The 22491-nt window shown below is 57.2% G+C and overlaps 1 protein-coding gene across 4 annotated transcripts; it reads right to left on the bottom strand.

Moving 5' to 3' along the window:
• Positions 1-5494: 5494 nt before the first annotated feature.
• HEYL (hes related family bHLH transcription factor with YRPW motif like) lies at positions 5495-21590 on the bottom strand. 4 transcript variants are annotated; one of them, XM_004614311.2, is made up of 5 exons: positions 21451-21590; positions 13959-14025; positions 13135-13218; positions 11891-11972; positions 5495-8078 (listed from the first exon to the last, which is right to left on the bottom strand). In XM_004614311.2, the coding sequence occupies exons 1-5, from the start codon at positions 21528-21530 to the stop codon at positions 7423-7425; spliced, it is 969 nt and encodes a 322-aa protein (XP_004614368.2). In that variant the 5' UTR covers positions 21531-21590; the 3' UTR covers positions 5495-7422. The 4 variants fall into 4 exon arrangements, with proteins under 4 accessions (XP_004614368.2, XP_054995046.1, XP_054995044.1 ...); XM_055139071.1 differs by having other exon boundaries at positions 13959-14021; positions 21451-21572; XM_055139069.1 differs by lacking the exon at positions 21451-21590 and adding an exon at positions 14625-14954.
• Between the last annotated feature and the right edge of the window lie 901 nt (positions 21591-22491).

Below are 22491 nucleotides of genomic sequence, written 5' to 3'. Positions count from 1 at the left end.
TGTTTTTGTTTGGGTGGGTCTGAAGATATATTGCTGACAGGCTAGATGTGATGCTAAAGACAACTCTAGGGCTTCCTGGCCCCACAGAGGGTACAGTTATTCCTCTCCTCGGCCTTGACACCCGGGAAGAAAAGTGTCCCAGAGGGGCCCAGGGCCTCCAGTTTGCATTTGGGCGTGTTAGCTTTGGATGCCTCTTCCACCCTGGCTGTGGAAACTCCAAGCTGGGAGGAGGGGAGGCGTGGGATTGGGCCAAGATGTGGATCTGTCTGCAGCTCTGAGCAGGCCTCACCCAGGCCCACACAGGGTGGCCGTGGAGTGTTGCCCAGAACTTGGGGTCCGGGTGTTCCCTCCTTCACCTCAGGGTGGGCTGTGCCCTAGTGAGCCTGCTGCAGACACCTGACCCTGCTCTAAAGGTCTCCACACCCCAGGCAGGTGGAAACCGCCCCCCTCCTCCCCGCCGCTCTATCAGTGCACTGAGGCCACAGCTAGTCACAGATACAGGCACACCCCACTTCCGGTTACCCATTAACCAGCACCCTGGCCCGTCCCCTCACAAAACAGGGTCCTGTCAGTTTAGGGAAGGAAGCTGGGCTCCTCACTGGTGCCCATTGTGATGGAGGAGGGCTGACTGTGGGAGATGCTGTCTTGCAAGTTTTTTATTCTTTATATTTCGTTTTTGTTTGTTTGTGGGTCATATCCTTCGATGCTTAGGGCATTGCACTCAGGAATGACCCCTGGGGTTCCCTCCCAAACACTCTATTGTTTCCCTGGTACCACCGGGTAGAGGCGAGATGGCTCAAAGGATGGACGCACAGGCTAAACATTTGGAGCCTCTGGGCACCAGGCCAGAAATGGCGCCATACGTGGTACTGGGGGCCCTTGTGGCCACATGCAAGGTGACCTCCCATATTACCTCTCCGGCCCTATTTTTATTTTTAGTAGAGGTCACTCCCTGTGGTGCTGGGGGCTTGCCCAGTGGTCAGCTAGTGGTGCTTGGGGTGCTACATGGTGCGAGGGATCGAACTCGGGGCCTCCACACAGGCCAGGCATGTGCCGCACCACTTGAGCCATCCAAGTGCTGTAGCACCTGAAGATCATAAATCAGTTTTTGTCGTATTTATGTTTTGATCACACCATGTTGTGCTTAGGGGCTGCTCCCAGCCAGGTGCTCAGGGAACCGTGCGGTGCCTGGGCTTAAACCGGAGCCGACCCCTGCACAGCATGCACTAAACCCACCAGCCTCACTGTCTCCGGGCTGAAAGCGCATGCTCTGCAGGCAGGAGTTCCCTGGGGTTCCCTCCCAAACACTATTGTTTCCCTGGTACCACCGCGTAGAGGCGAGATGGCTCAAAGGATGGACGCACAGGATAAACATTTGGAGCCGCTGGGCACCAGGCCAGACATGGCCCCAAATAAAAATAAGTAATTCAAACCACCCTCAGAAAGCAAGCCAGATGGTCATTAAACGATGAGTAGGTGGCCATAGGTGGCCATCTATCCAATGAGTAGGTGACCTAAGGTGGCCATCTATCCAATGAGTAGGTGACCTAAGGTGGCCATCTACGCAATGGACACATGTCAGCAATCAAGGAGGAGGCATGACTGACCGCACAGTGCTGCTTCCTAAAGCTCCACACTGATTGAAGGACCTGGACTCAGCTGTCACCCATGGGGCTCGTGGAGGTGACTCAAGGGCAGAGCACTCACCTGGCATGTATGAGGCCCTGGGTTGCATCCCTAGCACTGAAAAAAAGAAAAAGTTGGGACTGGAAAGACAGGGACTGAGGCACAGGTCTTGCATGGGACTGACCCTGGTTAGATTCTTAGCACCTCTTAGTTCCCTGGATATCACCAGGTGCATCCAGAAGGCATCACGATGTGGCCTCAGTCATCCCCAGTACTGCAGGCCACAGCAGCGCTGCGTCGTGGGGCCTTGAATTAAACCATTAGCCCATTGGCCGAGAATGGCTGGGGAGTGGCCCCCAGCCTCCTAATTCCTCTCAGGAGTGTCCCATTACTTATTGTAAGATTTCACTGATAAGAACATTTGAAAAAAGGTCAAATACTAGCACCAGAAAGGTCTATGGATCTCTAGTGACATCCAAGCAGCCCCAGTGGCTGAGAAGAATGAAGGGTTGACAGCAGAGGGGTAATAGGGAACTCTTTGGGATGACAAAATGTTCTCAATTGCAATCAGTCATCATGTTGTTAGGACCTTGGCTAGCACCTTGAGAGGAGAGGGGAATATAAGCTCATGTGAACGAGACCGCCATGCCCCTGAGTTCAGAAGATAAAACTATTCCCGGGAGCTTCATCCCCTACAGGAGAAAGGAGCGGGACCAGCCTGGGAGGGACACGAGGTTGGGAGGGGGAGGCCACGTGGCCGTGGAGTCTCACGGAGAAGGACCTGCACAGAACTAGACGGTCCCCACAGTGAGGTTTCTGTTTATGGATTAAGTCAAACTCAGTGCCTTTTCGCTTCAAGGGATGGGCTCCTTCCTAGCACTACTTCTAGGCTGTTGGCCAGAGTCAGAGGCCAGGTTTTGCCTGGAGTATTAGTTATCTATTACTGTCCCATTGTCTGCGGAGTGTGACAAGCAGCACACACGTATTATCTTGCAGTTACTTTTGCTTTTTGTTTTCGGGTCACACCTGAAGGTGCTCAAGGGTTTCTCCTGGTTCGGTTCTCAGGCATCGTTCCTGGTGGTTCTGCAGGGACTGTGCAGTGCTTCTCTCTTCAGCCTGCATGTGCACGCACACGCACGTGCACACACTCACACACAGGGGCACACACACATGCGTGCATGCACATCCACACTCACACACATATGCATACACATGCGCGCGCATGCATACACACTCACACTCACACACATATGCATATATGCACACCCACTCAGACACACATGTGCTGACACACATTCACACTCACACATATGTGTGTGTGCACACTCACACACTTGCAAAAGCGCGCACACACACATACACACATATGGGCATCAGAAATCAAACCCAGGGCCTCACACATGCAAGACAATGCTCTATGGCTGTGCCTCCTCTCTCACCCCAGCTCTGGTGGGGTTTTTTTGTGTGTTTGCTTTGGGCCACACCTGGCTGTGCTCAGGGTTCACTTCTGGCTCTGCACTCAGGGATCACTTGAGGGATCATGTGCCTGCCAGGGATCAAAGCTGATCCCTGATGGCTGTTTGCAAGGAAAGTGCCTTACCCCCCGTACTGTTACTCTGGCCCCAGCACTGCTGTCTTATTTCTTTATTATTTTCTGGCCATGCCTGGTGCTGCTCAGGACTCCGCACTCGAATTACTCTGGCAGCGTTCGAGGGACCATATGAGACGCCAGAGATAGAACCCGGTCCTACGTGCAAGGCCAGCGCCTTCCCCGCTGTGCTATTGCTTCCATTTCTGCACTGGTGTTTCAAAACAGGGTGTAGGTGTTCCCAGTGGCTCTGAGGAGCTGAAGTGTGTGTGGAGTCAGAACTCCGCACCACCCCAGGCGGTGCTTTCTCAAGCAAGAGCTGCCCTTGGCGCTTACCCTTCACCTGGCCCCAACTCCTGGGCTTCAGTGGCTTCAGGCAGAAGCCCGTACCCAGCACAGCCGCTGAGGCCTTTGGCAACCCAGAGCCTCTTTCCAGGGCGGCCCCTGGAGGCTGAGCCAGAGCTTTCCCCTCGCTGCCTTTCCCAGCATTCTCCCATCTGTCCTCAGCCGGCTTCGGGAGAAGACGCACCGAGGCCATTTTCCCATCTGCGCTTTTGTTTTCATGTCTGGTTTTGGTTTAGGTGCTACACCAGCTGTACTCAGGGCTCACTCCTGGCTCTGTGTTTAGGATCACATCTAGGCGGTGCCAGGCATCGAACCCAGCACTGTTCACACTGTATGCGTGTATGCACACCCACACTCACACACACACACACACACACACACACACACACGTGTCTCACCTGCTGTCCTAGCTCTTGGGTCCAGTTTTCCCTTCTGTAAACTGGGCACCGTCCGAGACAAGCCTTTAGCAATGTCTGGAATAAGGTCATCCCTCAGTGACCGCATCACCCCACTTTACAGATGAGAAGGTTGAGTTTCAGGGGTATTAAGTAACTTGCCCAAGGTAATAGCCCTATTAGGTCCAGTGCCCAGACTTGAGCATTTGCTCTGCCCCCAAAGGTCTGTGTTCCACGAAAAGGTCCCCTCTGCTACTAGAATGCCTCCTTCCTCCTCTTCCTGGAAGTCTTCCTCCCTGCACTCCTTTCTGCAGGCCCCGCTGGGGCAGAGGCAAGCTTAGCCTTCTCAGCAGACTTCTCTTTTCACTCACACCTCACCAGGCTGTCACTGGTGTCGGGTTGACAGCGCCCTCCTCTCTTCTGGCTGCCCGGCGCAGAGTAGACCTCCACGAACCTCCCCGAGTGCGCCACGTCCGCTGTGCTTGCTGTGAGCCAGGCCCAGAGGGGAGGACAAGCACGCTGGCCGAGACAGGCCGCCCGCTCCCAGCTGTCCGTGCACTCAGAGCAAACACACTAGCACTTTCCTTTGGCCGGCTGCTCCAGACTGCCGGCCAGAACTCCCAGTCCCTTGGCTTTGCGTCTCACTTTTGCTCTCCAGCCTCCCCCAGAGTTGGCGAGCCTGGAGCATCCAGCAGCCCGTGTCTGGAAGAGGCCTCCCCTCTCCAGTTCACTGATTCCACGAATACGGACTCCACACCGGCCAAGCCAGGCCCCGTGTCTGCTGGAGGCAGGTAGGGGGAGAGGCAGCAGGAACTTACTGTCCAGGCTGGGGGAGGGTCAGTGCATAAGGAAGCATGCAAGGGGACATGCAACGGCACAGTCCTTGTGAGGGGGAGGGGAGAGGGCTTTGAGAGTGACTCTGAACAGGGCCACGTGCCGGTATGAGGCGCTCAGGGTAGGGGAAGCCCTGGGCAAAGGGAACAGCACCTGCAGGCTCATAGGAGCGTGGGAGGGTGCAACGTGCAGGAACGAAGGTCAAGGGGGGTGGCAAAAGCTTGGGGACACAATTGGGGCTAGTAGAGATGAGGCTGCGGGAAGTTCATGACCAGCAGAGGGGAACCTGGATCTTTATTTATTTATTTATTTATTTTTAGGGTTTGGTAGCTTTGGGCCAAAGCCAGTGTGCTTAGGTGCTACTCCTTGCTGGGTGCACAGGGGACCTTGTGGTGCCAGGACTGAACTTCAGGGCTCCCGCATCGAAGCACACACTCCATCTCTTCAGCTCAAGGACCTGGGTCAGGTTCTTAGAAGCCCAGGATGACAGAGTGTGAGTTTGAAACTGTTCAACAGGACTTGCATCTCTGCTTGCTCTTGAGAGCTGACAAAGCTAGAGGGAACCCAGGCTGACATTTTGGGGGTGACAGCAGTGCAGGGAGTGGGGGGTAGGGGTAGGAATGGGTGAGAGGGAGGGGAAAGGTGATGCAGCCAGAGCAGGGTGATAGGTTCAGAGAGAAGCAGTCAGACTCCAGAGTCAGATCTCTTGAAGGTTTCCAGAAGTACAAAATCTTTATTGGCTGCTACCCCAGGCAATGGGGTGGGAGTCTGGGGCACCAGGAAGAGTAGGGATACAAACATATCCTCAAGCATGAGAACACAGGCAGACAGCCCCCACCTCCAGTTTCTAGTGAGGGTGATGAGCTTGAGGAAGATTAGGAAGCTGGGAGCCCAGGCCACCTCCTTAGGGGGCACCTGGACACTGTCCCATGTGGGAGCATCACAGGTATGTTGGGAGTTGGCACCCAAAGAGACGTGTCCCCCATGGCCTTGCAAGTGGTTCACACTGGCCTCCCCCGTTAGGAAGACCCCCGCCAACTGCAGGACTAGTCTGCTACTGGGGACCAGGATCCTCCATCCAGGGTGGGCAGAGAGGGTGGGGGAGAAGAGGGGTGTCGGGGGGAGGACTTCCTGCTCTTGGGGAAAGACGGGAGGGGGATCTTGGCTTTCTGCCACCTTTGCCTGCTCTGTCCCCTCTGCCAACGCCTGGGAGCTGCTGACCACCCTGCCCTCCCCAAGCCTGTACTCAGGACCCCTCTCCGGCCCGAGGTCAGCCTCCAGCTCTCACTGCCTCCTGAAGGAAGGGGCCTTCTCAAAGGAGTTTTCTGGGTCACTCCAATGCCCCTGCCCTCTGCCCCACTTCCCCAAGAGCTCTTTTCCCCCTGGGTTTCTGCAAACTTGACCTTGGGCCCAGAAGGTTTCTGTACCAGAGGAACAGGGAACCACAGTTCCCAGAGGCAACTTTGGAAACACTCAATGGCTGCACAGAAGCTGGGAGCACTGACTGGCAGCTGGAGAAGCGGGTGGGCTCCTGGGGGCAGCCTGGAGGCAATGGGCACGGACCGAGACCCTTCACGGCTACTCTGTTGACACCGACCCTGTGCAGCTCAGCCCTGGGACTGCCCCGTTTGGTCTAGTCTCTGCTGTGCCCCAGGGGATGGCGACTGAGTCGCTCCTTCGCACTGTGCTGACCCAGCGGCCGGGGTCAGCGCGTGGGGGTGACAGTCTGTGAGTGGAGCCAGCTGTGTGGAGTTGGGGGGAACAGGCTCTTAGGCACCTGACCTCTGCACGACCTTGAAGGGCCCAGACGCCTCTGCGGCCCTCACTCTGCCCCTCCTCACGGTTATTTTGGTCCAGCCTGACAGGCCGCGGCTGTCCCAGCAGTCTGCGCTCCCACCGACGGCCGGACGCAAACCAGGCGCGCAATGTCTGCTTCTGAGTCCCAGCGGGTCCCGCTCTGGGCGCCGCGTGTGGGAACGTGGCCTGGGGCACGGTGGACCCAGCGGGGGTCACTCGCCTGGGGGTTCTCCAGTGGTCAGTCTGGTCTCCTGCCCCGGGGGCTGTCCCAGGCCTCCTTGCTGCGGCTGGGAGAGAGAACTGCCAGCTGTCTGAGAGCTGGAAGATCCCCACCCCCAGGCTTGGCCGTTGGTGGACCGTCTGCGTGACAGCGATCCAGGAGGGCAGAGTCAGGCAGACCAGGGGTCCCAGGAGACCTCTTTGTGGCCTCTGTTCGGCCAATCTCTTCAGGAAGTGGGGTAGACGCTGAGTTCTGGTCCCCGACCCTGGTCCTGGGAAGAATGGGAAGGGATGGGGGGGGTGTCTCACTTCATCGGGGGGAAGAGCAGCCTGTCCCCAGGAGTCAAGCCACTCAGGTTCAAGAGTCCCAGACTCGTCTGCTGCCCTGTGGGCCCTGAGACAGGAGAGGGGTCAGGGCACAGCTCTGAGGGCCTCTCCCGGGCTCTCTCCAGGGAAGACTTGCCAACAAGCCTCTGAGCAGGGTAGGGGACAGCTTTGAGCGGGGCACTGAGGCCAGCGGACAGGGAGGGGCCTCAGCGGGGTGAGAAGCCCCGTCTCGGAGCCAGTGCAGGGAGCAGGCCGAGAGGCAGGGCCGAGTGGGGACTCGGGGATGCCAGCTCAGAAGGCCCCGACTTCTGCGATGTCAGGGATCCAGGAGTGGCAGTGCCCCGTGCCCGGGGAAGAGGCCCTAAGAGCAGGGACAGCAGAGTAAGTGGGGGACCTCACTGCCCCAGGCGGCGCGGGGGAAGGGGACCGGAGGAGGGGTGCCATGAGGCTGCTCTGGGCAGCCCTACCACTGGCAGCTGTGGGCAGGGGGGCAGCTGGCCTCTCCAGGGCCCGGGCCCTCCGGATAGAAGAAGCTGCCCCTCGACTGGGCAGCAAAGCCCTCCGGGCAGGCTGGGCAGTGCCAGCGGCTCTGCGCACAGGTGCGGCTCGGAGGGCCGGGAGCGGGTAAGCGAGTGAGGAGGGGCTGGGGGGCACAGGGACGGGCATCCTGCCAAGGAGGGCAAGCTGGCTGTTCGGGGTCGAGAGCCCAGGGCAGCCATGGAGGAAGGCCCAGGGCCAGGCGGGGAAGGCCAGTGGCCCCGGGGGCGTGGGGCAGGGCTCCATCTCAGCCGCGTAGCTGTTGAGGTGGGAGAGAAGACGAATCCGAACAGGGTCCGCACGGCTGCTAGGCCCTTCGAGGACCCCCAGGTATCTGATGACCTCGGTGAGGCATTCCCGAAATCCGATGCACCGGAAATCCACGGCCAAGGCTCGAGCGTTGAAAAATCCTGCAAATCGAGGCACGATGATTTGCTCACCAAACAGGGTTGCTGAACGCCTCACCTGCGGTCACCCACCCTCGGGAGTTCTGGACCACCTCCCACCGCCCTCACTTCCTATAGCCCCAGGATGTGCTACTTCACCTCTCCAAGCCTCAGTCTCCCTACTTACAGAGTGGGAAGAATCACTACGAAGGAAATTTTCTACGCTACCAAGTATCGCAGAATGTTAGGTTTTCATAAGGTTCATGATGAATCCAGAGCAGCAACTTTTTGGTTTTGCCTTTTTTGGGGGACCACACCCCCTGATCCCTGGCATTGCTCTGGGGACCCGAGGGGGCACCAGAGACTGAACTGTGGTCAGCTGTATGCCAGTGTCTTAGCGCCTGTACTCTACCTCTGGCCCCAGAAGCATCTCTGTGGTCAAGGTGACTAGTTTTCTGCAGACACTTGTCTGGGGTGGCTTGGCCGTGCACAAGGTGCCTGGTGCCATGAAGGTCCCTCAGAAAAGGCATCAGAGTGAACTGAGAAGGGTCTTGAGAGGCCCACAGAGCTCTCAGAGTGGGCTTCAAACCCCAGCTCTGCTACTTACCTCCCTGACTGTGGTCACACCTTTGCATCACAGAAGTGGGACAAAGGCGCGTTCCTTGCATGCAACTGACCTGACTTTGATCTCTGGTACCCCGTATGGTAACCCCAAGCACCTCTAGGGCAGAGCCAGGAGTGAGCCCTGCACTGCTGGTATAGCCCCAAACAGAAACAAATCCCAGATGCGCTTCCATTTCTTTATTCTGAAGTGCGCGTGTCACAGAGCCTGGGGGTGAGATGAGATGGACCGTGGTGCAGAAATGCTCAGTTGGTGAACAGTAACTCATCTGTATGCCTGGCCCCTGTGAGAAATGGAGTTTGCCAGCCCAGCGGGCACTTTGGAGAGCAGGACCCCACTCTGGCCCTCAGAAGCTGCCCCCAGTTTGGAGATCCTCGCTTTCATTCTGGTGACACCAGGCCCCTGCTCCCCAGGGTCATCACTGAGGCCCTCCAGCACATGTACCCTCCCCACCCCCTACTTTCTGGGCAAAGACAGTGCCAGTGGGCACTGGCCTCATGACCAGGGCAGCAAATGCCTGTCTGGGGTTCTCAGTGGGGGTCCCCGCGGAGAGCCTGTATTTGGAGTTGGCCTTTTGGGGCAAGAGCCAGCTCCAGGGATCTAAACCCTTCACCCTCTGCATGTGCTGTTTAGTCAATAGTTGCTGAGTCCTGACTAAGCACTAAATTTGCACAATCTAATTTTCTGTTTATTTCCCCTTTTTTTCTGAGGGGGCTCTCCAGGGGCAAGGGGCCATCAGGGTTACTCCTGTTCAGGAGCCCATGTGATGCTAGGAATAAACTCTGGGGTCTTACACATGCCAGGATCGCACCCTGGCTCTCTAAGCTCACGCCACGCCCTAGCCCCTACACGATTCATTCCCCATGAAAAACCCGAGTATGATTCTCTCTGTAGAGATGAGGAAGCCGAGGAATAGGGAATTAAATCATTTGTCCATGGTCATAAAGCAAGAGCCAGAGAGATAGTACAGCGGGTACGGCGCTTGCTTTTTGCACAGCTCACCAGGTTCAATCCACAGCACCACATATGGTCCCATGAGCCCCACCAGGGGTGACCCCTGCATACTGAGCCAGAAGTAAGTCCTGAGCACTGCTGGGTGTGGCCCCCAAGCCAAAATCAAAATGAAACAAGAATTAAAGTAAGGAAGTCGTGGAGTCGGGATTCAAATCCAGGCCAGTGTCCCAATTTTCCATCTTTCCTTTAGCCTCAGCCAGAAGATGGTGATGCCAGTGACCCCACCCTTGAGGCAGATGAGATAACATTACTGACTGTGTCATGAGAATGGTCCCAGGCTACCGCACTCAGCAGTGCCCAGCAGCTACTCCAAGCTCTGTGCTCAAAGGGGCAGAGGTTGTTCTGGCAGTGCTCAGGAACCATTCTGAACTGGTAATTCTGGGCTGCCTGCAAGTCAAGCATGCTCTCAAGCTCGTTCACCAATCTCTCCAGTCCCTGAATCTGTATCTTTCTTTTCCTTTTTCGGGGGAGTGGGGGTTGGGCCACACTCAATGGTGCTCAGGGATTGCTCCTGACTCTGTGCTCATGGGTCACTCCTGGTGGTGTTTAAGGGGGACCATATAGGGTGCTCGGGATCAAACCTGGGCTGGCTACATGCCAGGCATGTGCCCTACCCTCTGCGCCCTCCCCATCTTTAATGCTTTTCTGTTCCTTGGATAAGATACTCATTAAAGAAGTTTGAAACATGCGTGTCCGTCTCCCACCCCACCACAGCTGCTGAGAGAGAGAGAGGACACTGGTGACTGGTAGCCGTGCATGCCTCGAGCAGAAGCTTTTGAAGTGACTGCCTGCATCAGGGTTGCGGGGCACAAAACTTGCCCATTCCTACACTCCAGCCCATAGTCCTATGTACACCTCACTATCTCTGGGGTGTGACCCACAGCTCTGCCTGTTCCCAGATGCTGCTGTTACAGCCCAAGAAATGGCAGTCTGGACTACCAGATCTACACCATCAGGCTCAGCGATCTCCCTTGGCAGGCCTGGGGTATCTCACCCAGGTCGGCTGCAAGCAAGGCTAGTGCCCTGAACTAGCTCTCTGGCCCAGAAGTCTTTTTATTTTTAAAATTTATTTATTTGTTTGTTTTTAGGTCACACCTGGTGCTGCACAGGAATTATTCCTGGCTCTAAGCTCAGGGGTCATTCCTGGTGGACTCAGGGGACCACATGTGGTGCCAGGGATCAAAGCCTGGTTAGCTGCATGCAAGTCCAGCGCCCTCCACACTGTACTATCGCCCCGGACCCCAGAGTCTCTTTAAAACCACCGTTCATGGTCTTACTGGTGTGGACTAGCAGGAATGAGACACCTGTGCCTGGTCAAGCCTGGGATCCATCGTAACTGTGAAGAGAGGAACCTATCACGGCAGTCCTGCCAAGGGCACGACAGCCCAGGAGCAGAGACTCGGGAAAAGCTCAGGACCCTCCCTGAGTTCTGCTTGGGACCCCAGTGAGGATGACTCCATTCGGGCTTAAAGCTTAATGAGGCCTGGAGAGAATGGAGTGTAGGGGGAGCAGAAAGAAGATCCTAGAGGGGACGGAACGATAGAACAGTGGTTTGGACGTTTGCCTTGCATGTGGTTCACCCAGGTTCGATCTCAGGCATCCCATATGGTCCCCTGTACACCGTCAGGAGCAGTTCCTGAGTGCAGAGTCAGGAGTAACACCTGAGCATCACCAGGTGTGGCACCAAATCGAAAATAGAGGAGGAAGAGGAGGAAGAGGAAGAAGAAGACAATAAAGACAATGACTAGGGGCTGGAGCAATAGCACAGTGGGTAGGGCATTTGCCTTGAATGTAGCCGACCCAGGTTCGATTCCCAGCATCCCATATGGTCCCCTGAGCACCACCAAGGGTAATTTCTGAGTGCAGAGCCAGGAGTAACGCCTGTGCATCGCCGGGTGTTACCCAAAAAAGCAGTAAAAAACAAACAAACAAAGACAATGACTACAGAAGAGACGAAGAAAGAAGGAAGATGGGAGGAGCAGGAGCAGGAGAGGAGGGCTGAGAATCATTTGAGTACAAGGCACTGAGGGTGGAGAGGGCAAAGGCCAAAGAAGAAGCCTTGGACTGGGGAAAGTCGCACCTGCAGTTCCTTTGGCTCCCTGCAAGCTTCCTCCACTTTCTCTTAGGGGCGTCCCCAGGGCCCAGTCCCCAGCTCTTGGTGGCAGGGACACTCCTGCCCTGGACAGAAAAGCGCACCTACCTGCCCCGCCTGTGGCGTGGAGCATTTTCAAGTGATCAACGGTCATTTGGAGGACCTCAGCCTTCTCCAGCTTTGAGGAGCCCTGTGCACACAGGAGAGGAGTGAAGACACCCCCACCGCTGCCCGCTGTCCGGCCCGGCTCAGGGTCAATACTGCAACCCACTCAAGGTTCTCTCCCCCACCTCCACTGTACCACCGCCCGAGGCTGCAACTCCGCGTCCATGGCAGCGCCCCGTGGAACAGTCTCTCCCAGGCTCTCCTTCCCCAGCACGGAGCAGCACAGGGCCAGGCTCCGGCTGGCCCTTCCCATAATGCTTTGCCTCTGCACACTGGGGGCTAGGGGGCTGCTGGCTGCCAGATCCCTGTGACCATCAACCACCTCAATCCCTACAAAATCTCAAGCCTCCCACCTTGCACTCTGAGGAACCACCTTCATAGACAACACGCCCCCCAACAGTGCAGTCTCTTCCTCTACCACCTCCCCCAGGAAGTGTTTCCTGGCCTGCAGCCTCAGCTGCGCCCCTGCAGGTGGAAGCTGAGGGTCAGATTCTCTCAAGAGCACAGGGGGAGGGCCTTCGGGCTGTCTGGAATACGAGGCCACCACCCCACCGCGTCCCACGGCAGACGCTCACTCCGTGCGCGTCCTATTCTCTTTGTCTCCTCCTTGTTTGGGGTCACATCTGGAGGTGCTCAGAGGGAACAGAACCCAGAACCCCACTCACACAAGGCAAGAGCTTTACCACCGAGTGGCATCCCCAGCCCCATAGCTCTGGGAAATGCCCCCGTACAGGGGCTGGGAATCACCTGTCCCCACCTCTGAGAGGTCTCTGCAGCCCCCCATGCTCTCAAGCCACCCCCCCACTATTCCACTTCTCTGTCCCCCAAGGTCTTCCCAGTCCAATGGGCATAATTGTTCCTACGCTTCAGGGTTGGTTTTTAGTCTTTTGGGGGGCTGGGGTGCGGGGCCAAGTCAGCAGCACTCAGGACTACTCTTGGCTCTGTGCTCAGGGAAGCTGGAGGTGCTGGGGATGGAGCTGCCAGAGAGGCGCCTCCAGCCCCGTATTTCCTCTCCAGCCTTCAGGGTCTTGAGTCAGCTCAGTAGAACACTCACAGAGCCCAGAGGACCCTCGGTCCCTCCGTAAGCTTCAATGTCCACTCCTCGTCCCTGACCAAGAGGCAGGTGACAGAAGTGAACCCCAGCCACCCCTCTCACCCCTGCAGAGCTGTCCCGCAGGGTCACACACCTGCTTCTCAAAGGCCGTGGGCACCAGGCGCCGCAGCTCCGACAGGCTGCTGTTGATGCGGTCCCGGCGCCGCTTCTCGATGATCTGGAAGGAGGAGAAGTCATGTGAGTGACATGGAGCCACTTCCCCTCTCCCAACGTGTCCTGGACAGACGGATGGACATGGGCTCAGAGATGCTGGCACCATGCTGGTGCGAGGACAGAAACCTGTTTGGACTCTATGCAGGAGGAAACCGAGGTCCCGAGAGGGACAGGGGCTGGCCTAGAGTTGCAAAGCAAGGAAATGCACACCTGGGAGTAGAACTCGAACTCGTCTCTCAGTCTGCAGGGGTGAGAGCAGCAGTGAGCCCACCACAGGGCAGGATCACCTGGAGGCTGGGGAAGTCCCCACATTGTTCTCTCCGGCTCTGAAGGCCTTTTATCCACGCCGTCTCATTCTACTTCACAATACTGGTGGCCAGCAGGACAGAAACCAGAACTCCCGCTGAGGTACGGGACCCAGGGGGACCGCTGGACGTGGGGGGCTGTCTGGCATTTCCTGTCAGTGAGCAGCAGACTGGACCTGCTCTTGGTGGTAGGGGAAGTCTGGTATGGTGGGAGGGGGCAGGGGCGTCCCCTACTCCAGCCTCTGCACAATGAATGCACTCAGAGCTCTGGCTCAGAGCCCGGCAAAGGGTCCGATATTGGGGGGGGGGGGTGCCCTGTCATGGCATCCCTGCAGAGCTGAGGGCACGAGGCACTGGACAGAAGGAGTTGGTCTGGCCAGGATTCGAACCGGGGGTGCAGCTGCTGGGGGTGGAGTCCTCCTCAGACACAGACACTCACCCCTCTGCGTTTCTTCCGGGCTTGCATCTGAGAGGGGCTGGGGGTGGACAGCGGCCTGGCCATCTGGCTGGGGTGGAAGAGAAAGAGGCGGATTTTTCCCAGCCCTGGGCCATCTCCCTGGCCTGGGCCGACCTTCAGGGAGGCGAGACTGTGGGCGGACAGAGACCCTCCCAGGCAGGAGATACCGAGGCAGGCGTGGGCGGGCACTCTCCCCTTCACCCCACCAAGGCCTTCCCTGCGGGCAGGCAGCCAGGGGCCTGCCTCCCCCCCCTCCCCTGCACAGCCTCACCCCTGCCCCCTCTCCCTCTCACCTGTCACTTGCTGGGCCCAGTCCCCCTGACCCTCCTCTGTCCCTGTTCCCCACCCTGACCTCACCCAAGCCCGGCACCCCATTCCTATTCCCCACAAGCCCCTCACCCTGCCCCTGCTCCTCAACCCAGCCCCTCATCCCTGGCCCAGTCCCCCATCCGTTTTCTCACCCCTGGCCCTGCCCCTCTCTCCAGTCCTCAATAATGCCCCTGTTCCACACCCCTGATCTCACCCCTGCCCCTCACCCCTGCCCCTCTCACCAGCCCCTCACCCCTGCCCCAGTTCCCCACCCCTTTCCTCGTCCCGGCCCCTCACCCTGCGCGGGTTCCCCACCCCAGCTCCTCACCCCTTCCTCACCCCAGCCCCTCACCCCTGCCCCTGGCCTGAGCTCCCGCCCCGGGCTCCTGCAACCCGATGCCGGGTTGCGGGTGGGCGGGGCGGCAGGGCACGGGCAGCCGCTGGGCGGGCGGGTTGGGTTTCAGAGGGAGCCGCTGGGAAGGAGCGTGGAAAGCGCAGACGCCGCCGCTTCCCACGGGCCGGGCGCGCCGGCCGCCCGCCCTCCGCCCGCGCTGCAGCTGCCGCCTCCTCCCACGCAGCGCGGCCGGGGGTGGGGGAGGCGGCATCTGGGTCACAGGCCCCTTCTGGACTCTGGGGACACGACCCTGGGCTCCCCAGAAGGCCCCGGGCCTGCCCCAGCCTGGGCGTCCCGCCGCAGCCCCGCAGCCCCAGGGAGATTTGCTGGCGCGCCTCGCCCGCACCGGGGGGTGGGGGTTCCCATGGGGGGGGCAAAGGCCGGCTCTGCGGCTTGTCCTGCCCGGACCCTGACCCAAGCCCCTCGGCCCCCGTAACGGTTTCCTGCATCGCAGGCTCCTGGGACCAGAGGGGGCTCGCCCCGCAGCGCCGAGGCGGTTTCCTTTGATCCGCACCCTGGAGCCCCATCCAGGCCCCGAATGGACTTGAGGGTCAGCTCCCCTGCGGAGACCACCCGCCTCAGATCACTCCGACCCGCGCCCCCCTGCCAATGCAGGCCCTCATCTGCACCTCACACCTTCTCCTTGTCTCCCCTGGGGTCCCAGGGCAGTGGAGGCACCCCCAACCCCCAAAGCCCGCAACTGAGCCTTCTGATTCCTTCTCTCCCCAAAACCGCCCAGGCCATATCTGAAATGTTCTGTCTCCCACCTCCCCTTTATCTCCTGCTTTCGCACCAAGCCTGTGTCACCTTCCTCCACGGCCAAGAGTCTAGTTAGTGTTGGCGGGCTGAGAGACAGCTCTAAGGGCCCCTGGGTGCTTTGCATGTGGGAGGTCTAGGTTTGATCGCCAGCACCACATGGTCCACCAAGCACTGTCAGGAGTGAACCCTGAGCACTGCTGGGGTTGCCCCTCCTAAGGAGTTCAGCACTGGGGGCCCCTTGCACTCCCTTTGCTACTTACAAGCCTCTGCTGTGTGCAGAAAAGTCACTGAAATGCAAACATGATCTTGCCTCTACTCCTCAGTGGCTTCCCAGTGCTTTTAGGAGCACAGCCACCCCTACAGGTGCAACAGCTGGTCACCTAAATTGACCCTCCTGGGCTCTGTGTGCAACAGCCTATAGATGCACTAACTCCTTCCTATGGTTGTATTATGGCTCCCTAGTCTAGAACTCTGCCATATCTCCAATTCTAAATCTCAGCACCTCTGCCTAGTAATGTCTTATTCTTCAGATTTCAACTCAAATGCCACTCTTCTTCTTTCTTCTCCATCTCCTTCTCCTTCTTCTTTTTTTGGGGGGCGGGGAAAGCCATACCCAGCAATGCTTAGGGTTATTCCTGGCTCTGCACAACAGGAATTACTCCTGGTGGTGCTTGGAGGACCATATGGGATGCACGGAATCGGACCTGAGTTGGTGGCATGCAAGGCAAACGCCTACCCACTGTACTATTGCTCCAGCCCCAAACACCACCTTTCTGGAGATGTGGGCTTGGTTTTGTTCTTTTCTCCTGACCTCTCTTCCTGACATATCCCTCCTACCTGGTCTCCCCTGGTCTCAACTCTCCTGGCATCCTTCATTCAAGCATCCACACAGCCTACTTTGCCTTGCTATTCATTGATTATTTGGTTAATGTCTATCCCTCCAGTTCTAAGCTGCACCAGGCATGCATCTGTTTCCTTCCCTTGCAGCCCCCAACCTCACAAGAGCTTTGGACATCCTGCCCTGGCATCACTGCACAGCAGAGAGGCAAGCACATGGAGTATCTACATGGATAGATCTACATGAAGTATCTACATGGATAGACCTTTGGAATGGGGGCAAAGTGGCTTCCGGGACAGCTAGTCCACGTACCTATCCTCTGGGCCCTGGGGACTGGGAACACTTTCATCAACTCCTCAAAAGAGAAACTTGCAGGAGGAAACAGATGAACATTCATCAGATCTGACTGTTGTGCCCCTGGCTGTTTAACGCCACTTGGAAAAAGTCTATCTCGCATCCAAAACCCTAGACAAAAAGGACTAGTGAGAAGGGGGAAAGTTTCTGGGCCGGATGGCTCAGCCGGGTCAGGGCTCTGAGGGCCAGATCCTGAGATCTGCAGTGCAGGGCAGCTTGTTTACCACGTTTCACTTGGGACCAGCCCTCAAAACCAAGGTCCACTAAGCCTTTGTAACCCTCCCCACCCCCAAACTGGATGAGGCCTCTCTCAGGGTATTGGGTTAGCACTGCACACGTCACTGTCTCTCAGTCTGATCCCTCCTCAGGGACCATCTGTCGGAGGCTGACACCTCCTTTCCAGGGCCAGGCAGTTCTGCCATCCCCCTCACCAGTCTTCAGGTCGGCTGTTCCCCGTGACATTCTCTGACTCCCCAGGTGCCCAGGCCTCCCAGCAAACCTCATGGCACAGTTTCTTCACTTTGTATATCTCCCACCTAACGAAAGCCCACTTAACAGATGGGGATGCTGAGCTTCCGGGGGCTAGAGCAGCTCATCCAGCCTCCGAAGCTGCTAAGGAACAAAGCCAGCATGGGAATTCATGTCTTCTACCCCCAAATTTAGCATTGTTTTCCCTCCTAATTCCAATTTCCGGTCTGTCTGAATAGCCCTCCTGTCCTTTATCCCCAAAGCTCCCAAGAGCTGAGCCTGAGCTTGTCTCCAGTGGGAGGGAGTGTGGGAGCGTCTTGTCTGAGTTGGAAAAGAGGGTCAATTTTTATAGACCCAGAGGAGACACACTGACCACCAAGGTCAGCGCCGTGGGCCTCAAGTGGTCCCGAGCCAGAATTCTGGGGTGGTCTCCTGGGAAAGGGGGAGAGCTTGCTAGGTGGTCTGGCTGCCAGTCCTGTCCACCCTCAGTACTCACCCTGGCTCCCCCAGGAGAGATCCCCTTGACGCCTTTGTAGCCGATCCCATTCCTCCTGCGTCAGCCAGAGGCCGAATCACAGTGTTCCCAATGAAGGGATCAGGACAAGCATTTGTAAAATGAGTCAAATCAGAGAGCAGAAGGAACCTCTCTGTTCCAGGGCACACGGCAAATTAGAGGCAATTCTAGACCTGGAGCCAAGTCTACCAGCTTTTAATCCAGTGCTCTTTCCAGAGCACCTCACGTCTTCGTCATTCTACTGGACGTATTTCATAGCCAGTACTTTATGATCTAGATGGCACTTTCACACACACCTCACGTATTACACAATAAACCTTATGAGTTCAAGTATTACTAGCGTTATTCTACAACAGGAAAAATAACCATCTGAGAAGTGGCGTGAGTGACAGAGACACAGTTAAGAATTATGCCCAGGCTGGAGCAATAGCACAGCGGGTAGGGCATTTGCCTTGCACATGACCAATCCGGGTTTGATCCCCAGCATCCCATACAGTCCCCCAAGCACCACCAGGAGTAATTCCTGAGTACAGGGCCAGGAGTAACCCCTGACCCCCCCAAAAAAAAAATCATGCCCAGTTATAGGCCCAGTCTTCAGGTTTCTAGTCTTTGGGGCTGGGTGCATGGGTAGCTATGCTCAGGAGTTACTCCTGGTGGTGCTCAGGGGACCACTCGGGATGCCAGGGATCAAACCTGGGTTGGCCATGTGCAAGGCAAGTTCCTTACCCACTATACTATTTTTCTGGTCCTCAGACTTCTAGTCTTTTCATTAGACCAAAATACCTCTTGAACACATTCCCCCAAAAAAAGGGTGACCCTGTGGGAACAGCATTCATTGACCCCTACAGGAGCAGCATTCATTCTTGTGCCAACGCAGGAAGCTGTGTACTTCAGATACATGAGCAATGGGCTGGAGAGATAGTAGAGCAGGTAGGGCATATGCCTTGCATGCAGCCAACATGGGTTCTATGCCTGGCATCCCTTATGGTCTCCTGAGTCCTATTACATGCCAGGAGTAATTCCCGAGTGCAGAGCCAGGAGTTAGCCCTGAGTACAGCTGGGTGTGATCCCAAAACCCTAAAAAAATTAAAAAAGAAAAAAATGACACATGAGCACATCAAACCTGACCCACAAGCCCATGAAGTAGGTATTTGCATCCCCACTTGGGACAGGAGAAAACTGAGGTTTAGAGCTAGGGAAAGACATTTGCCCAAGTTCATGGTGGTGAGAACCAAACTCAGGGCGCTCTGACTTCCAAGGTCCCTGCGTGCCTTAAAGCATGCAGGAATAGCCCAGAGACCCTAATCCAGTAAGTGACATGTGACAGGTGCTCTGTAAATGCTTGTGAGGGGGAAGGGCAGGCATGTCTCTGGACTGAAGTCAGCTGTGCAGCGGGCTGGTTCAGGTAGGAGAGCTGTGGAGGTCTGTGGGGAGGGTTGCAAGGCCAGGGCAGGCTGCGGCCACCAGACAGACATCCGCAGTGGCCACGGGGCACAGGCTTTTCTTTCAGTCTCTGAATATGGGTCTCTGAGTCCTGCCTTTTACAGGAGGCAGGGTGGGGGGTTCCTGGCTCCCCCGTCCCGTGGCCCTGGCCACTCTTGATCTGGCTTTCTTTGTCTATGAAGCTCTTCTTCTCTGAGTTCCCTGAGGGCAGAGGCTGAGCAGGCTACATCTGGGCCCCCCACGCCCAGCCTGGGGTCTGGGCCACAGCAGGCAACTGAATTGAAGCATTGATGTCTGCCTGGGGGAGGGTCCTTTGGTGAGCGCTACAAAGAGGGGTCTATAAGTCAGCCTCTGCCAGATGTCCAACGGCTTTCTCTGCTCTGAGGGGGTCTGCTCCTCCAAGAATCTACACAGTCTCCAAAACTGGGCGCTGGCTAAAAGGGCAGAATGCTACAGAGGAAATTGTGCCCACTGATCCTTTATGTCAGAGCCCCACTGTCACCACCATCAAGAAGCCCTCCCTGCTGGCATCAAGATGACATCTCCCAGCTTGGGTGCCCTCACAGGCGACAGGCCATCTCTCCTCCTCTCTTTCACCCTGCCCATGGGCTTTGTGACCTGATAGGTCACCACGTGGGCTGCTAATTCTTGGAGCACAGAAACCAGCCTGAAGTAGTCTAGCTCTCTGGCATCACTTTTTTTGCCTCAGCCTCACAAAGACCCAATGACACTGAATTTGGGGCCCCTCTCTACTTTCTGATTCTAGAGGCACAGACTCAGAGAACTTCTATACGCAGCAGTTTCTACCAAACAGGATTAATAAGCTAACATTATAAGTGTAGGTCAGTTGCACTGTATGACCCCCCAAATTTAATATACAGGGTACAAGGGGAACATCTACTGCCTTATCACTTCCTATCATAAATGATACATAATTGGAAGCTGGTGGCATTTTTGTGGTTTGTGATGGAAGATTTATGATGGATAATAGACCCCCTGGTCTAAGACAACTGGGAATGATTGAAATGATAAAATGTCCTCAAGAACACCCTAAGAATGAGCTGCATTCCTCTTCCAAATCTACCAGAATCAGGTCTGACTGAGTCGAGGGAGATTCTTAGGCCCTTCCTTTCTCCTTGCCCTGGCACTGGGGATCGAACCCAGAACCTCATGCACACCAGGCATGCATTCCGCCACTGAGCTGCATCACCAGCTCTGCCCCGAGATGAAGAAACAGACAGAGAAAGGGACAGGAATGACCCAAGATTGGCCTCAAATTCCCAGTCAGCCCCTGATGCTCAATCCAGGTTCTGGGTACCACATGTCTGGGTGCCTGACACCAATAAAGCATTTATATGCTCAGGCGCTGTGCTCATCCCGGCATTCCTCATTTGATTTTCCCATTAGTCTCAGGAGGTCTATTCTGTTAGTTAAACTCATTCCACAGGCGAGAAAATGGAAACTCAGATGTTTCACAGGACCAGGAAGTCGCAGGGCCATGAAGTCATTTCTTCCACCGGTACGAATATATAAATATATATGTATATATAATAGATATTACAAATTAAATTCTCTACATGATTAGGATGGGTTTATTTTGGCATTTGGGTCCCTCTGGCTATGCTCAGGGGTTACTCCCCTTTAAGTATGATGATCTCGGGAGACCATGCCATGTTGGAGATTACACCCTGGCCACCTGCTTACAGATTAGGTACATCAGCCCTCTGAGCTATGTCCCTGGCCCCAGAATAACTATGGAGTTAAATACATGGGCAGCAGAGTGGTACAAAGCCCTGGAATTGGAATCTAGCCCTTCACTGATCCCGGGCAACCTGCCACTACATTTTCCAATACCAAAAGCCTATTCTCAAAGTCCAAACTCCACCTAAAGAGTTTGGTACACTTAAATGATAGGGATAGCCAGACAAGGGTTAATCAAGTATGGAGATTCTGCCCAGGTCAGTGCAAAACTGGCAAGAACGGCGACTCTGCTAAATCAGCGGATTCGCAGGGGCTGAGGACAGGGGGGAGTGGCGCCCACGTCCAGAGGGTTTTCAAAGATCTCGCAAATGGTCGCATCCGGACACCTGGACAGAAAGACTGCTCACCAGTCGGACGGCAGCCACCACCTGAACTCTCCTTCTTCCCTGCACCCCAGAGGGCGGAGAGCACATCGGACTGGACCCCAGGTCCTGTGTGTGTAACCGCACAGCCTGCACAGGGTCCTCCTCTCCCCTGACCCCAGCCCAGGCCTCCCACGCCCACACCCCCACACACCTGCCGGGCACTGGCGCATAGCCGGCTCCAGGGCTGTGCAGGTCCCTGCTCCCCGAGACCTCCCGGTGCTCCCCATACCACTCTCCCTCGGCGCACCTAGTCCCATCGCGGCCTTTACCTCAGCTCCCCCTCGCGGCCCACGTCGATGGGTCCGTCAGACTCGCTGTCCGAGCCGCTCGGGTCCCTGGGTCGCTTCATGCCGAGCGCAGGAGGCCAGCCAGGTCGCTGCCGGCAGCTTGCGGGGTCCCGGTCTGGAAACCGGGCCCCGCCCCGGCCCCGCCCCGGCCCCGCCCCGGCCCCGGCCCGGCCCCGCCCCTCCCACACCAGGTCCCGCCCAGTTCCGGCCAGGTCCCGCCCCTTCACGCCCGGCCCCGCCCCGGGGCGCCGCCGCCGCCCTTTCCCAGGGCCCTTTCCTGCGCCGCAGCCCCGGGCGCCCCGGCGCCCCCTCGCCCCCGCGGTGACGCGCAGGCCGAGCCGTGGGAAGGCCCCGGGCAGTCACCGCCCCCACTGACGGCTGGGAGGTCCGGCTCCGCTCCGCCGCCCCGGCCTCCGCACGCTGGGTGGCCTTGGGCAGGTGCCTTGGAGGTCCCCGGGGGAAGCACTGTCCGTGGTTCACTGCGGGGTGCTGGCCGTTTGTGGCGGCGCCTCTGGGTGATGCCGCAGACCCCTGCAAAGGTCGAGGCGGCGCGCTCCTGCCTCCCAGGGCTGCCCGCGGAGGCTGGTGGGGGAGGCTGTGGGCTAAGCAATATAGGGCATCTCAGCAGCCTCTCCCATCGGGGTCGAAGCCAGTGCAATCTGGGGGTGGGGGGGCGAGGCTCAGGCCTGTGAGAGCGGATGTCAGTCCCCCAAGGGACAGCTGAAGCTGTGGCTGCACTTCCCAAGCAGGAGGGATCCCGGCGTAGTGCCCGAGGGGCTGACTTGCCTGGTGGCCGGAGTCTCTCTCCTCCCGCAGCTCTCCAAGTTGGAGCTGTGCCCTGAGGCCAAGTGCAAGGGTGTTGGGGGTAGGGGTGAGGCAGGCCTGCAGCAGGGTGCCTGGAGCCGCCTTCCAGCCTTCCTTCTCTTACACCCTTTCCCACACATACAAAACAGACTCGGCTGTTCATCCCCAGCAGCTGCCCTGCCTCCAGGGAGGGGGCTGCAGAATATTCCTAGAGATTCT

The sequence above is a fragment of the Sorex araneus genome, chromosome 5, assembly GCF_027595985.1.
Source record: "Sorex araneus isolate mSorAra2 chromosome 5, mSorAra2.pri, whole genome shotgun sequence".
Classification (NCBI taxonomy): domain Eukaryota; kingdom Metazoa; phylum Chordata; class Mammalia; order Eulipotyphla; family Soricidae; genus Sorex; species Sorex araneus.
Note: the sequence above shows the minus strand (reverse complement) of the source record. Positions and strands in the feature narration are given on the sequence as shown.